This window comes from Trichosurus vulpecula, chromosome 8 (assembly GCF_011100635.1).
Source record: "Trichosurus vulpecula isolate mTriVul1 chromosome 8, mTriVul1.pri, whole genome shotgun sequence".
NCBI lineage: Eukaryota > Metazoa > Chordata > Mammalia > Diprotodontia > Phalangeridae > Trichosurus > Trichosurus vulpecula.
In genome coordinates, this window is record NC_050580.1 from 171,753,395 (window position 1) to 171,769,117 (window position 15,723).

At 40.1% G+C, this 15,723-nt stretch overlaps 1 protein-coding gene across 3 annotated transcripts; it reads right to left on the reverse strand.

Moving 5' to 3' along the window:
* Positions 1 to 367: 367 nt before the first annotated feature.
* DUT (deoxyuridine triphosphatase) lies at positions 368 to 14,029 on the reverse strand. Of its 3 annotated transcripts, none has more exons than XM_036734248.1 (7): positions 13,927 to 14,029; positions 12,879 to 13,047; positions 9,569 to 9,660; positions 7,965 to 8,009; positions 1,503 to 1,577; positions 1,314 to 1,384; positions 368 to 495 (listed from the first exon to the last, which is right to left on the reverse strand). In XM_036734248.1, the coding sequence occupies exons 2-7, from the start codon at positions 13,043 to 13,045 to the stop codon at positions 439 to 441; spliced, it is 507 nt and encodes a 168-aa protein (XP_036590143.1). In that variant the 5' UTR covers positions 13,046 to 13,047; positions 13,927 to 14,029; the 3' UTR covers positions 368 to 438. The 3 variants fall into 3 exon arrangements, with proteins under 3 accessions (XP_036590143.1, XP_036590142.1, XP_036590144.1); XM_036734247.1 differs by lacking the exon at positions 13,927 to 14,029 and adding an exon at positions 13,667 to 13,771; XM_036734249.1 differs by lacking the exon at positions 13,927 to 14,029 and adding an exon at positions 13,571 to 13,641.
* Positions 14,030 to 15,723: the final 1,694 nt, after the last annotated feature.

Below are 15,723 nucleotides of genomic sequence, written 5' to 3' on the forward strand. Positions count from 1 at the left end.
TACTGTGCTGGAAGAAATGATGAGCTGGCTGATTTTAGAAAAAAAAAATAGAAAGACTTGCATGAAATAATGAAAAGTGAAGTGAGCAGAACCAAGAGAACACTGTATACAGTAATACCACATTGTTCAAAGAATAATTGTGAACAACCAAGTTATTCTGAATACTATAAATACTCAATCAACTATAAAGGACCTATGAAGGAAGATGCTATCCACCTCCAGAGAAAGAACTGATAAATATAAGTATGCATAGTATAATTTTACATATATTTAAAAATCTGTGTCAAATGGTGGGGTGAGAAAGGAAAGATGAAAACAGTTTGGAACTTAAAATGTAACAAAAAAATTAAATTAAAAAAACCATAAATATCATAAGTGGAAAGTCATTTTATTAACTCTTTTAGGGGGAAAGCTGCTATAGCTATTCTTTACATAATTTTAGTTCTGACCAGTTGAACCAAAACCTCCTGCTCCACGTTCAGTGTCATCTAAGCCCTGAAAAAGAAAGAAAGTGTCAAGTAGTAAGTTGATGTCAAAGTCTCTTTTTTCCCAGACTCCTGAACTTTAAAGTCTTTTTCTCCACAAATTGTTGCCTTATGATCAGTATATCTTTCTTAAGGGAGATGACAGAAAGTAGAGAAAAAAAAATGGTAAAACACAGATGCATAACTTAGCCACAGTAAATACAAATATTTTCTAAAAGTTGATTCAAATGTATATTAGGGCATGAATTAGAGAACTAAAAATTAGCTTCTAAGGAAAAGTTAATATGAAAGCCATAATGCAAAGCTCTCTTTACGGAGATTTAAAGAATTCCTTTTAAAGTTTATCTTAAAAATCAGTGAATACAGAGCTAAAAGGGACCCTGGGGACCATCTTATCCAAACCTCCCGTTGACCCCATTTTGCAGATTGAGAAATCTGAGAGCCAGACAGAAGTAAACTCAGATTAGTAGGAAGCAAATCCAGGTTATCTGGCCCAAACTCCAGCATTTTTTGCATTATTCTACACTGCCATCTTATAGCAGGTGAAGGGATAGACTTTCATTTTAGCATTTACTTAAGTCTTAAAATTTTATTTCACTTCTAATTTGTCATTTATTGTTAGGACGGCAAATCTAATGGAAAATGATTTTCTTTGTTCTATATGAGGACTTTTACACAGAACTACACTTCTCTCTTAAAAGAATCACATGACTTACCATCTTCTTTAAAAAATAGCTAAATCTTTTACATCTTAACAGTATACTAATAAACAACTCACGCTTAACACTATAGAAGACTCCCCCCAACAGTTTCATTATAATTACTTACTTGGACTTCTTCAAGTTCTGGATAAAAAACCCGTTCACAAATCAGCTGTGCAATCCGGTCACCTTTTTTCACTTTAAATAAAAAGACCATATTATAAACATGTAATTTGGAAAAACACGAGTTTAGCAATTGTTATAGTAATAATAGTATAGTATAGTAATAATAATGTAGTAAACATTATTAGCTTACCTTCAAATGTTTCTTTGCCAAAGTTAAACAGTACGACACCAACATTTCCTCTATAATCTTCATCTATGACACCAGCTATAGGAAAACATATTAAGTTAATGAAACACAGTCTTTGGTAGTTATTGCCATCTACTCTTAATTATCCAAAATATAGTAGTAGTATGAAAAACTCTAGAGGCAACCTAGTATAGCGGATTGAGTTCTGAACTTCAGGGTTCATAAAACCTGGGTTATTATCTGGCTTCTGACACTTATCAGCTACGTGATTAAACTTTTCCATGTCTCAGGCAACTCCCTAAGACTTATCTACTAAATTATAGATAAGATTTGGTCAGCGTTGGTGAAGATAGTTCTCTATATCTAAGAAATCACAGATGACATAAAGATGATTCACGAATGGCTCTAAAATATTTCTATACTTAAAAAATGAATCTGGATCTGTATGATACTCTGGAAATTTACAATATTTCAAACAAAAATGTAAAGGCTTAGCTCAGAAGCACCTGGAAAACTATCCGGTTTTTTCATCCAATTAGGCAAATCAACTCTTTCCTGTTTCCTACTCTGTTGAAAATAGATGGCATAATCTTTGAATAATATCATATATTATTAGCTTGAGCTGGGCTTCCCCCACTTTCAATCTGGCTCTCACTTTTTCTGAGGACTAAGAGAAAATTAGGTGTTTTGATTTCAAAGCCTTATAGCAGAGCTGAAGGTGTACTGTCTTCACCTGTGACCTACCCCATTCCTCCTTGAAAGGTTCCGTGTGTCCAGGCAGGCAAGAACATTCCTAGATAGATGCTGAAGTTAGAGTTATTTGAATATCTGCTACAAACTTGCCACTGACTTTTTTTGGACAAGGACAATTCCTCATTTTAAGTCTAAAATTATATTAAATTCAGAAAATGCGGTAAGAAAAAAGAATGAGGACTACTCAGTCTACTTCTGAGTTCTTCCAATACTGAGTACTCAAAAAATATTATGATTTTTCAATGGGATCACGAAAGACTAATAAAACTAAACAAAAGCATTTTAACCTTTCAGTAATTCACTGATAAAATTTGTCTTTCAAAATGTCCCTAGAGATTTCATTTAAGAAGTGTGTAATTACTTCAGAATTTTTCTAGTGAGGTATTTACATACTAATCTATTTACACAGGTTAAGCACAGATATAGTTCAACAAAATGGTAGACAAAGGTAGGCATAAAATTGGAATGCCTGGACCAAGTATTGCAGGAGTTCTATTTCTAGACTACATGGTATAGAGGGAAGCTGTGAACTTTTCTCAATTTAACAGTAACAAAAAGTGGGCCAGGTCACATAATGCTGAATCATGGTTTCTTTTCCCACATCCTGTTGAAGGAGGTTGACTTAATCCTTCATATCCTTGAAGAAAGTTATTCTATATGAAAGGTGAGACCAACTGTTCTCCATCCTGAGTACATAAGTAGAAATGGTTTTAGGCTTAAAGAGGGATTTAGATTAGATTTAAGGAATAAATTATTCAGTGTTATATGTTGTTAAGCACTGCCACCTGTCTACAATGATTTAGGTAAAGCTAATTAAGACTTGCCAAGTTGGTGGAGGTCTTTTCTGGTATCTTTAGAGTAGCTTTGCTTGGCTCTCCAGTATGACTGGGTATTACTGCATTCTATTCTAGAGGTCAGGTGTTTACTCAGAAGCACTGAGACATGGTTCAGATGTTCTAGCAGGGCTTCTTAAACTTTTCCTACTCGAGACTCCTTCGGCCCTTCTTAAATTGTGGGTTGAGACAGTTTAAGAATCACTGTCTAGGGTATAAACTTGTGAAAAGTCATTAATACATTTCAAGATGTATTTTAAAAGCTACTAAAACTTATGAATGAGAAAAGTTCAAAGACAACTGAAATACAAGAAAATAAAGGCCTTCGTTGCATACTTTGTTAACAAACATGAACTTCAACAAATTTCAGAAATTCAGGGTTCACTTTACACCTAACATAGAATGCACTATTCAAGAAAAACATGGGAACATAATTACCTATGTAAGCACAAGGACATTTCTTCTTCTTCATGAGAAAGCAAAATGTGTCTTGAAGTTATCACTGGAAAAATCATGCATTGGAACTGGCAGACTGAATAACTGACTTCAGGCAAAAGTTTTACTGTGTCAAAGCTTTGGCATGTCATTTGTTGGAAACCTATTTTAGTTAAAACCATCCACACCTACCAGATGTGCATTCTGAACAGAATCCTGCATACTCAACTTTTTCCTTTGACCCTTATTTACAGCCTGAGATTCTAACAACATCCTTCTTAGGAAATAAAATGTTTTTCCAGCTATGATAAACCTGTGCTTACGAGACATTTTTAAGTTACAGCAGATCCAAGAACACACCACAATTTTATGAACAACATATACCAACTAGTGGGCTAGTTTTCCATTTTTTTTTTCAGTTCAATATTTTTTGGGTCTTTGTTTTAAGCACAGTAAATACTGTTTATGAGAAAAATATTCAAATTTCAACATAAATTTGTTTTCAAATAGAGAATATATACCTAGGTTAGTCTTAAATTACCAGGAGTATAACCACAACAAAAATTTTAAAAACTATGCCTGGAAAAATATTATATAAAGCAGAGGATCTTTAAACTTTAAGTCACAATATCAAAGAGCTCAGCATGGTACAGTGGAAGAGTGTGACAGTACAAGTCTGATGACATGGCTATGAGTTTCAGCTTCCTTACACGTGACTTTAGTGAAGTCACATGTTAGTTTGACTTAAAATTTCTGGGCCTCAGAACATTCTTACATAAAAAATGAGGTTGGACTGATGACTGCTCATGTTCCTTCTGGAACGGAAAAGCTATGAAATTAAGAGGCAGCAGAGATGCTGTTTGACCCAAGTATTATCCCATACCACCACCTAGTGACATCATGAGAGATGTTACTTCATCAGCTAGTTTGGGCTATGGAAGGACAGAAGCCAGATACCAGGGAATATTTTGCAGACAGGAAACAGTCATGTCCTTCTGTGCATTCTTAGGGGATTTGGCAGAGGAGGGGCAGTTTGGGCAATAGCACAGACGTGAGTGATAGGATACCATGTACAAGGAGAACAAGCAGGCAAGTTTGGCTGGGAAGTGGTGTACAAAAAAAATCAGTTTAAAAAGATAGGCTAAAACCAGATTGCAAAGGGCTTTAAATGACAAGTCTATATTTTGTCCCAGAGGCAAGGACATTTATTAAGCACTTATGTTCAAAGCATACACCTATGGGATGCTTTAGCTACAAGTTAGTTGGGAAGGTCCACGGTCCTTAGGGTATAGCGCTAGAACAGATGGTAATGCATCTTCTTTCCTGTCATTTCCACTGATAAAATTATGTTTCTGATGTTGAACCATCTGACAGTGCCAGAAACTTTCTTTGGCACTGTAGCCCTTGCAGAAGCAGCTTCCAGGTCATATCTCTGTAAGGGTTGATTACCTGGCTAAAAGCTTCAGGGGCTGGGCTGGATGCAGGGTCAATTGCTATTTCTGGGTCTCTTGGGTTCAGGATCCAGGAGCTGTCTCTAGATGAAGGGAGGTAGTTGCACTGGTGCATCTTAACAGGCACAACCCTCTTATCCCTTCCTCAGGCTGCTTTACTGCTTCATGTAGGCTTGCCTGCCTGCACAGTGGGTATACTTCATGGGGATGACCAGTCCCTTATCCACAGGGATTGCTCCCTTGAATGATGGCTGTGGGCACTAAGCAGGAAGTAGGGCCATTGGTCAGGTGGGCACTGCGATTTGCAGGACTCTTGGTCATGGCATCGTAAAATAACTTACTTTATTTGATGTTTATTTGATTGTATTGATCTGTTTCATTCTAACTTTTTAACAAAACATTTAAATAAAGGAGTAAGATTATCAGCAAGGAGACTTTTCAAGAAAACAAAGCCATACAAAATTAAAATCTAAAAAAACAGTAAAAATCATCCCTCAGAAGCCAAAAGCCTAATCTTGGTTAAAGGCTACATAGTCAGCAGAGGTTTCCAAACTGTAGCCCACATTATGCCAGAGCATATGTTGATATTTTTCTTGCTTGACTATACATATCTGTTACAAGGGAGAGACTCTTTTTGGGGTAAGGGGTCAGAGAAGTGTATAATTTTGGAGCTAAAAAAAAATCATCTGTAAAATATTTTTTAAATGTGTGCACACACCCAGCCCTCCTCCCCACAACAGTACATAAAGGATCACAAATAGAGCAATTTTGTACCTGGCTTGTTAAATTTTATTTTAAAAAATATATCAGAAGTTGCAGTTCTTTTTTTCTTCTTTGTATACTCCAATGTTTGTGTTGTTGATTGTTAAATTTATGATAAAAAAAGAAACTAAAAAAAATAGATTTAGGGGAGGTGAAGCAGAGACGAAGGAAAAGGATAGGAGGTTATGGTCAGATAGATGAATTCAGAGTTCTGGTTCATGGAAGTAGAATCCTTGTCGATTATAAGATCAAGGTATGGCCAACTGGGTGTATAGTTGAGGTGAAGAGAAGGTGTAGGTTGTGAGATATGATGTTGATGTACTAGGAGCCAGGGTGCTTGAGGGGACATCAATGTGTACAATGCAGTTCTCAAGTATAAGAGAAGGGGTTGAGTGTGAGCCTCATTTGAAGACTTACATAAACTGATATAAAGAAAGCTGAACCAAGAGAATATACACAATGATTACAGTAACATAAATGAAAACACCAAAAGCCATCAGAATTAAGATTAATTTAATATTCAATTTTGGTTCCAGAGGACTAAAGATGAAATCACTCTTCCCTGGTGACAATTACAAACGAGCTCTACTTCTGACTCCTCAGACTTTCTTTACTATGCCACAGCAGCCTTCTGTCAATGAAAGAAAACCTTGCAGCGCCTTCCTCTGATTGGAGGCTGGCAATATCTTCATTCTTCTGTGGGATCTATTTGACTTTCTAGATTTTTCTCTACCATGCCCCGCGCAAAGGTACCTTCTCCTTCCTCCTTATATCTCACATCCTTTTCAGCTTCCTTTTAAAATTGTCTTCTTCCATTACAATGTAAGTTCCTCAAGGGCAGGGCCTCTCTACTTGTTTTTTTATTCCTAACATTTAGGGCAGTGCATGGCACATAGTAAATGCTTGTTATTCTATAAAAAAAACAAACCCAAAATATTAGACAGAAGTTTAGTAGAGAGGAAGCCCAGGAGTCAGGATAGTCAGAATTCAAGTCCCTCCTATACCACATAATGGCGATGTAGTTCCAGGCAGGTCACTTAACCCCTTGGTGTCCAGGCATCTAAGACTGTTAGGTGGCAGAAGAAGTGCTGGATCTGCACTGGCCACCAAAGTCATCCATATGAGCTTCCCATGCTGATGTCACCACAGCCTGGTCAAGAACAAAAGGCATCTGGGGAGCACTGAGAGGCGGGGAAAGCAGTTTCTTGCTGTCTTTAGACCTTTTTGGGGTCTTTTTTTTGTTACTCTTCCCAAATAGTGCCCTCTTTGTGACGGCCTTCAAAGAGGCGAAGATATTTCTTCTAAGGTGTCTTCTCCTCAGACTGAGTATCCTCGACTTCCTCGCCCACTTCAAACTCATAGCCAGACCAGCCATTCCCTTATGTAGATAGCTGTTTTTAAATATGGCACCCAGAATCAAACATACTGCCCGAAGTGTGTGGCCTAACCTGTTAGGTCATCAGACTTGGGTTAAATGTATTTGCTTCTGTGTACACAGTGTTTCCCCCAATAGAATATAAGCTCTTTGAGGACAGGTTGTCTCACTTCTCATTTTTTTGCCCCAGTGCCTAGTATACAGGTGTTGTTAATAAATGCTTGTTGCTTTATAGATATATGCACAGTTCTTGGTATAGCTTTATATGGGATTATGCACATTTGTTATTTTGAGAATATGCATCTTTTTGAGTCTATGCATTTCCTTACATTACTTTTGAGGTTTTCAAAGTAGGAATGCAATGACTGTCATCCTTGGTTCCTTTTCCCCACCTCAAAACCTTAACTATGCTGGCCCACAGAAACAGATCTCTCTAGAAACATTTTTTGGTAGTTTCTTCTTTTCCCACTTTTTCAGTCTGTTTGTTTTGGGAGCAGATGATCTAACAGTCAAAGCTGGTTTCCCCCAATAACATAAGGTGAACACACCAGTCATCACTTCGAAAATAATTTCTAGACTGACTCAGAAATCTTTACATGGGCAACTTCACCTATTAGTGAAATACTTCATTTTATATGGTAAGACTAAAGAGTACATAAAAACATGAATTATTGTTGTCCATTCCTTTAATAAGAACTTATTAAATTTGGATGGCATGGTAATAAACTATAATGCACAAAATAACAATTCAGTTTATTTTCTAATAGGATTCAAACCATAAGCTACCAATTGAATTTCACTTCTTTGGGAAAGAAAGTTTTTTTTTAATAAAGATTGAAATAATTAATCATCTTACCTCCCACATCTATGAAATGTTTTGCAGCCAATCCAGAACGTGGAGCTTAACCAAAAAAAGAGAGAAGAAATATATTGTAAGTTTTGACACAATCTAGCCTTACTTATAAATCTTGCCACTTTTGATTCAACTTTATTTCCTATACTTTTAAAATCTAGAGTAACTTTAATTTCACAGTAATAATATGAAGTCAATTTGTATTCACTATACATACTAAGACAGGGAAAGTAGACATTTAGAAAAATTTACAAGAAATGAAACTTGGTTAACCTAAAATTCATTTAATCAAGATGACTATTTTCTTAAGGAGTTCTAGCTGATTTACGATTTCACCACCTACTTAATAATCTAAAATTAGATTTCATTTATTTACAACCACTACATTACATGAATTAATACTGTGGTCTTCATTTTCCATCTTTTTACACCTGCTTCCCTTGAGGGTTCTAAGGTCATCCACTCAAGGAGAGAAGCAGAGTAGTTCACTCCTCTTATTTTGCAGGGTCAGCTGTTTTTATCACATGAGCATACTTGGTGGCGCACAAGGCCCAAGTGATCTTACTTTGAGAGATAAGCTTTGTCTTTCCAACAGTTCTCGATTTTCACCAGTCAGGACTATGTGACCATCTCTCCGTCTCAGTAAGTCACAGAAGGTTGTGACATCAACTCCTCTAAACGGTAAGATATTTTCTAGAATTTATAATGGCTTTTGGAAGTGATATTTCTGAGGCTGTTCTAAAATACAACCTTATTGGAAAAAGACATTATTTAAAGATGCTCCTTGTATTGTACCATGGATATAGGCACACTCAAGACCTGCCATTTGGAGCAGAAAGAAAATACCTATTCTGAAATAGTAATCACCAAAAATGAATCAAGAAACTTTAATTGTTAAAAGTGAGAATTCTAGGGAGAGCAAAGATCCTGAATCATCTGGGGTTTTATTAACCAGTTAATGTCTTGAATTAGGTTCATGAATCAATAGCCAGCCAGTGTAGGTTATGTATTCCTGCATTTGATTAGGTAAAGCTCTTTACTTGGTGACATTAAGATTACCAGGGTCATATTTTCTATGACGTCAAAAACTTTTTAGAAGACTTTTCCATGACTTCTCCTATACACTGCAAAAATTAATATTCTAATATTTGCAATTATTCCAATTGTTAATGAAGTTAGATATTTGGTCTAGCTAACAGTATACCTTTCTTAGCCTGTTGAATATAGCAAAGAGGTGGGAATATAATACAACACTGAAATTTTGCTCCCCCTACGTATGTATAGTGTGGTTTTCTAGCTTCAACAGCTGTAGCATTTCCCAGGATGCTAGCAATTAGTGGTAAAAGTGCCTCACCATCCTTCCACAGTACTTCATAAGTAAAAGAAAAGGGCAAAGGGAGATGTGAGAGTTACCAGGCAACAGGAAACTTGCAAATGGGTTGCATTTGTTGTCTTTTACCTAATCTATCCTTGATTAGAAATCATGTTGAATAATCTCCCCCAACTTTCTAAATATGCATGATCGCATGATAAGGTGAAAATGAAGAATAAGATCTTATTTATTCAAATACAAAGTAAGGTAAGCTACTAACCACTTGGTCACTTACCAACTCTACCATAAGACCCAGGAGGGAGAGAGATCTGAATGTCTGTTTTCACAAGGGCTTTCTCCATGGCTGGTATTGTATAATCATAGGCACTATAGAAATTACCAAGCAAAATAAAGTTAATTATAAAACAGATTTTATTTCTATGGACAAAGTATTGGATTATCAGAAATATTTAAGTTGAACAATGGATTTTCTTATTAGTTCTTATACCAACTTGGATCTCTATATTTATTCCTCAAAATAAATGCTCAAATCACTAATTTTCCAATTTATCTACACAAAATTCCCATGAAGCCCAAGAATAGGTATCGCTATCTTATAACAATGTTTCCTAGTCCTTTTGCTAATGTAGTTTGAGATGACTTAATTCTACAACATATTATATACCGGGAAGGTGATGGTGTACAAGGGTCAAGAAAACAGATTAGAGTCTTGGAAAGGCACTTTATTTCACTGAGATGAAAATAAAGGGAAGAAAGATGGGGATAGGCTGAGAAAGTGATGAATCAAGAATGGAGAAGAGACCAAGGGTATAAAAGAGAAAAGAGTAGGAAAAAGGGCTAAAGCTTTGTTATACTTAGCTTTGTAAATAGCTTGACCCTAATTGTAGGTTATGGAGTAAATTATGGTGTATTCACCAGTAAAACTACTGTGTATTTAATGGCCCTGGATGGGTAGATTGCTAAAGTGGCCTACCCTATGTGACCTTAGGCAATCATGTCATGGCTTTCTTGGCCCAGGAGGATTACACTACGGTTCATCTCACTAAGCTCCAAGATTTATAGTTTCTTCTCCCTCTTTTCTTTTCTAAGAACACTATAAAGCTTCTTAGGCATTCTATACCTCTATCTGTACTAAAGCCAACTAACAAAACTGCACTGAGGTCCTGTTTTGATGTCTCACGGGGCCATAGAAGTGACCCTGGGTTCTTGTGGACTAAAGCCAAACTCCAGCAAATCCTCCAAAGCTGGAGAAGTTTTGGCTATGGTTTTGGTCACATGTGCTATCTGAGGGTAAGTCTAGCTAATTTCAGAGAGGCTCATCAGATCTGGCTACAAGGTGATGAAAGTTTTAGGCAGCAACTCTTAAAGACCATCTATGCAGTTGTAAAGGGGATTTCAATCTACAATGCTGGAAGTGGTAGAGTCTGATATATAAAAAAGGGAGTAGGGAGTTCTAACTGTTCTAAACTATCTTTCAAATAAAATCATTAATGAGTGGTCTAAGGTTGAATTCTGGACCCCTAATTTTAGCCTTTCTTTTGCCTTTTTTAAAAAATAGTTTCAATTAACTGTAATGTTAGGATTACTTGGACTGGCTTTAACTACAATGAATCTATCTAAGATGTTTCATGGAGTTTTAGCATTCTCTGAAAAAACTGTTTTGCCACAGGTCATTTTAGGAGTATTTAGGAATACCTTGAGTACATCAACAACACCTCTCTTGCCTCCACACTCTTTTTCCATTCAATTCAATAAATGTTTATTAAGTGCTGCCAGTATAAGGCAGCATGGGCTACAATGAAAAAAAAATTATACTACCTGCCCTCAAAGACTTTATGATCTACCAGAGGAGATATAAGTACATAAATAAGACTAACACAAGGTAAAATGTGATAAGGGCAAGAAAGTGCTCTAAGAAAATTAAAGGGCTAACTGAAAAGGATATGGAAAGGTTTCACAAAGAAGGTGGCACCTGAGATGAGCCTTAAAGAAGACAAAATAGGTAGGGATGGTGAGTACACTCAGAACATGGGGGATAGCTTCTAAATGCATGGAAAAAAAGGTCAAGTTCAGAGAATAGTTTAACTGGGGCATTTTAATATGACTGTAAAGGCAAGTGAGAAGACTGTAGATTGCCTTAAATGCCTGGCTATGAAGTCTGTGTTTTGTCTTAATAGGCAATAGGTGGGTCCCTGAAGGTTTTAGAGTGAGAGATGGCGGATCAGTGCATTACAAAGATAATTAAGTTCTGTTTTAGAAAGACTGGAGACCAGAATCAGAGTGATCGTTAGGGAATTATTAAAGTGATCCATGGGAGAGGAAAAAAGGGCTTATATAAGATGATGGAAATTTGAGTTGGGAGAAGAGGGCAGGAGCAACAGTATAATGGACTGCATATAAAATGCTTGTTTAGAGGAATACGGTTCATAGGGAACTTTAAAATATTTGTTCTCTAGTACTTACTGACAAAAATTAACCTAAGAGTCATACCTTTAGCGCGGGGAGGGATCTTAGTACATATATAATAGAACGTATATATAATCCCCTCAGGAAACCTGCAAGGCCCTTTGAGGTTAAGTGACTTGCCTGCTGTAACACAGTACTTCCCTAAGCTTCGGGACCCACATTTCATAAAAAAAGTTTTAATTTTCATCATATTTTCAGCCGGCAGGCTGAATCCTGCTGCAGGGATCTCCTCATATTTACAAACACTTGACCCTTGTCTAGGTTTAATGACAGCATTGCTTCAAGCTGCTGGACTCTATCTGGGCAAGTAGCTTCACTTCTTCTTACCCAAAAAATGGGAATTGGGGGGAGGGTGAGTGGAAAGCCAGGAGGGGAAGATGAAGATTTTTTTTTTCCAGAGGCATCGAAGTGACAGGGTGGACTGTGCACTGGGCCTGGAGTAGGGAAAACCTGAGTTCAAATCCTGCCTCTGCCTGACTCCAGGCAAGTCACTGAAACTTTGTCTCAGTTTCCTCATTAGTAAAACAAGGATGATAGGATTGCAGTGAGAACAAAACGAGATAATGAGTGTAAATCGCTTAGCACAGTGCCCGACACACAATATGTGCTATATAAATATTAGCCACTATGGTTATTGTTATTATTCATAGTCGGTGAGTCTTACTGCCACGGCAAGCTTTGACAGCTTAGCCATTTTAAGCTATTAAATTTTAAGTTTTGGTGGATTAAAACGGCACTAAAACTTTTGGGACACTGCATCTAACCAGCAGGCAGGGAAACCCCAACCGACAATTAGGCGCTCGGAATTGGCGCGAAAATTTGATGACAGGAAATTGGGGGGAGAGGCACGGAGGGCCTCGCCACGTGGGGGTTGGAAGAGGGGTATAGGAAGGAGGGAAAGAAAGATGGGAGTGGGAGGACTTGGGTTTGAATGAAGCCTCTGCTACCCACGACCCCTGAGTGGCTTTGAGACAAATGGCCTCCCCCATTCCGAGCCTCAGTTTCCTCATTTGCAAAATAGGAGTGGGTCTAGCGGGCTGCGAGGTCCCTTCTAGGGTTCTAGTCTTGCCGGTCCCCCGCGCCCGGGCCTGCGCCCCGACTCATTCAATCTCACCCACCTGTACAGGTCGTAGCCCGCAGCCCGCGCCGACCCCTTGGAGGGGGCCGTGGCGTGCTCCGAGAGGCGGGCGAAGCGGAGGCGCACGGGGCTCTCCTCCTTGTGCTGCGCAGGCCGAGCCCGCTTGCTGGGGGAGACGGCGGCGGGGGTAGCTTCGGAGCAGGGCATGACTGCGGACAGAGAACAAAAGGAGAGGGGCGCAGGACGGCGAGTCACTCACTCAGTCCCGTGGCAAAGCAGACTCAAATTTCCCCGCGAGCCGCCCCCTCCCGACCCGGACGAGCCCATCCGGGCGAGCTGACGGGGGAGACAAGATTTAAAGGGTTTGGATTGAGAGGAGCGCGGTGCCCCAGAGCGGCTTGTGCAAAACTTCGATTAAAGCCGTTCTTCATGCCCCACTGGGCCGCTCCTATGTGGGACATTCTCTTTGTTGGGCTCGCGTTTCCAATTTCAGGTCATTTCCTCCCTTTCTCCCGACCCCCGCAGCGCGAGCAGAATGGACGCACCCCTGCGCCCGTTAGCTGGGCCACTAGGGACCCCTGTCATTGAGCCCGGCTCCCTCCAGGTGGTGGAGGCTACCCCCGGTGTAAGGCCCTAAGGTGAAGGCGAGCCGGCGGGGATGTACAAGAGCGCCTTGGGCCTTCCGAGCAAGCATCCACGGGAAGCTTTCCTGCAGGCCCGGCGGATTCTAACCGTTATCAGAGAGGCACAAAGGTCGCAGCTGCCACACCCTAGGGAATTGGTCTCCCGAGGATTCCCCCTCCCCGGCCACTGCTTTCCCGTCTTTACTAGCTTGTCTGCATCCCGGCCTGGAGTAGATGAGAGAACTGTGGAAGAGCCGCCTGAGCTCCCGGAGCAGCATGGCAGACCTGGGCTATTAGGGGGGCGGGGAAAAGGTCTGGGCAGGACTAGGAGATAACTGTGGGTAAGCTGGGGAGGAGCGGCTGACTTTACGGTCGGCCATCTAAATGGGATGGTAGTCTCACTTGAGGTGACCCTTTTATGGCTAACACCCAGATCAAGAGGAAAGAAAACCCCCAATGCTGCACCTGGGTTAGAATCCAGAACGGAGCAGTTTTGTCCGCCGGCAGCCACCGTACTCTCCGCAGAATTCGCTCTGAATGTTAGAACGTTTTGAACCCCTCCCCCGTTCCCTCCTAGACCCTGTCAAAGCACAGGCAGGAGAGATGGGTTCACCAGACTGGAGCGGGTGCGCATGCGCAATAACCCCACCTGGTGGCCCAGTCTCAGCTCAGCCAAACTCTTCCCCTCGCTCCCCAGTCCCCAGCCCCTTTTGCGTGATGCTGCCGGCCAAAGCCCACGTGGTTCCAGTGGCAGCTGCCTTACTCAGGCGCGGTCCTTAGAGCCTACGACTAAAATCCCTTTTGAGACTGGCAGTGTACCCCATCCTAGTGCAAGCTGCGGATGAACCTCTATCTAGTGGCCCCGCTGGGTATAGAGCAGCTATCTTGGCTCTAAATCAGCAGGGATTTGGAGGGAACTCGACCCCATGGCGTAAGAAAATCCAGGTGGGCAGAGAGATTCAGTGTAACCTCGGAAGGGAGAATGTGCTGGAGTGCCTCGGTTATCTTTCCTCCTTACAGCCATCCTACCATTTACCCAGGCTTGCAGCCTAGGTGTCATCCCTGGACCTTTCCTCTCTCTCACACCCCCGATCCAGTCACTTGCCAAGTTCTGCCCTAATCTGTCTTCACTTGTCTTCTGATGAAAAGGGGTATAACCTCTGGCACTGCCACAACCCTGCTGTTGCAGTAACCTGGTTACTAGTGGTGGGTCTGCTTGCCCCAAGTCTCTCCCCACCCCACTCCAATCTATATTTCGCTAAGTTGTCAAAGTGATTTTCCTAAAACTCAGGTCTGACCGTGACACCTCCTATTAAATAAGCTCCCGTGGCTCCCTATCACTTCCAGGATCAAATACAAACGCCTCTCTTTGGCTTTCAAAGCTATTCATAACCTGGCTCCCTCCTACCTTTCCAGTCTTCTTACACCTTGCTTCCTGCCACAGAGGCTTTGATCCAGTTATACTAGTCTCTTCGGTGTTCCTAGTACAAAACTTGTTCCAACTGGAAGGTTTTCGTAGGACTCCCATGCCCGGAATGCTCTCCCTCCTCATCTCCTCTTGGCTTCCGTGGCTTTCTTCAGGTACCAGATGAAGTCCACCTTCTACAAAAAGCTTTTCCCAGTGTTCTTCCTTAATCTTAATGCCTTATCTCTGAGATTACTCTCAATTTATCCTGCTTATAATTTTGTTAGTGCTATTAACGGGATTTTTACTGAGCCAGTCTTTAACCTGAGAATGCTGGGAGCTGCACAAAGCAAGACTAGAGATGGGAGTACCAGTAATCAAGTAATTTAATTAACCAGTGTCAGAGTGAGGAATGTTCTCTTAGCACAAGTAAAAGCACAGCTTATATACTTAAATCACAATTGGGAAAGGAGGGAAGACGGTGGATTACAAACAGTCATTTAGTGGGAAAGCTACAAGTCGCACAATACAGCAATTCTGGAGTCAAGTCTTTGGGGGTTGTGACTATCTCCCCTGAAGTACAGAACCAGAGTTCTGTGACGGGAACATGTTCTACAATCATTGATTTGCTTCTCTTCAGATCCAGTGATTGTGAGCTTTGTCAGAGTTTTGATTAATCAGGTTAAGATGGATTGTAAGCTTTGACTCCCAAGAAGGCAGCTCTTGAGAATACTAAATTATTAGTATATTCATTACACATATATTGGTTAACGTGAAAATTATAAATTCCTTGCTCAGTACATAGTTGTTTGCATACTGTTGCTACCATTAAACTGAGCTCCTGGAAAGGAGAGGCT

What these genes read in the sequence shown, in the direction of transcription:
- DUT (XM_036734247.1), bottom strand. Translation starts at nt 13,739, where the DNA reads ATGCTGCTCCGGGAGCTCAGGCGGCTCTTCCACAGTTCTCTCATCTAC. An exon ending in TGGCAAAGAAACATTTGAAG is followed by an intron (nt 1,385 to 1,502) that starts GTAAGCTAATAA and finishes TTTTATTTAAAG; the next exon opens with TGAAAAAAGGTGACCGGATT. An exon ending in CAGAACTTGAAGAAGTCCAA is followed by an intron (nt 496 to 1,313) that starts GTAAGTAATTAT and finishes TTTCTTTTTCAG; the next exon opens with GGCTTAGATGACACTGAACG.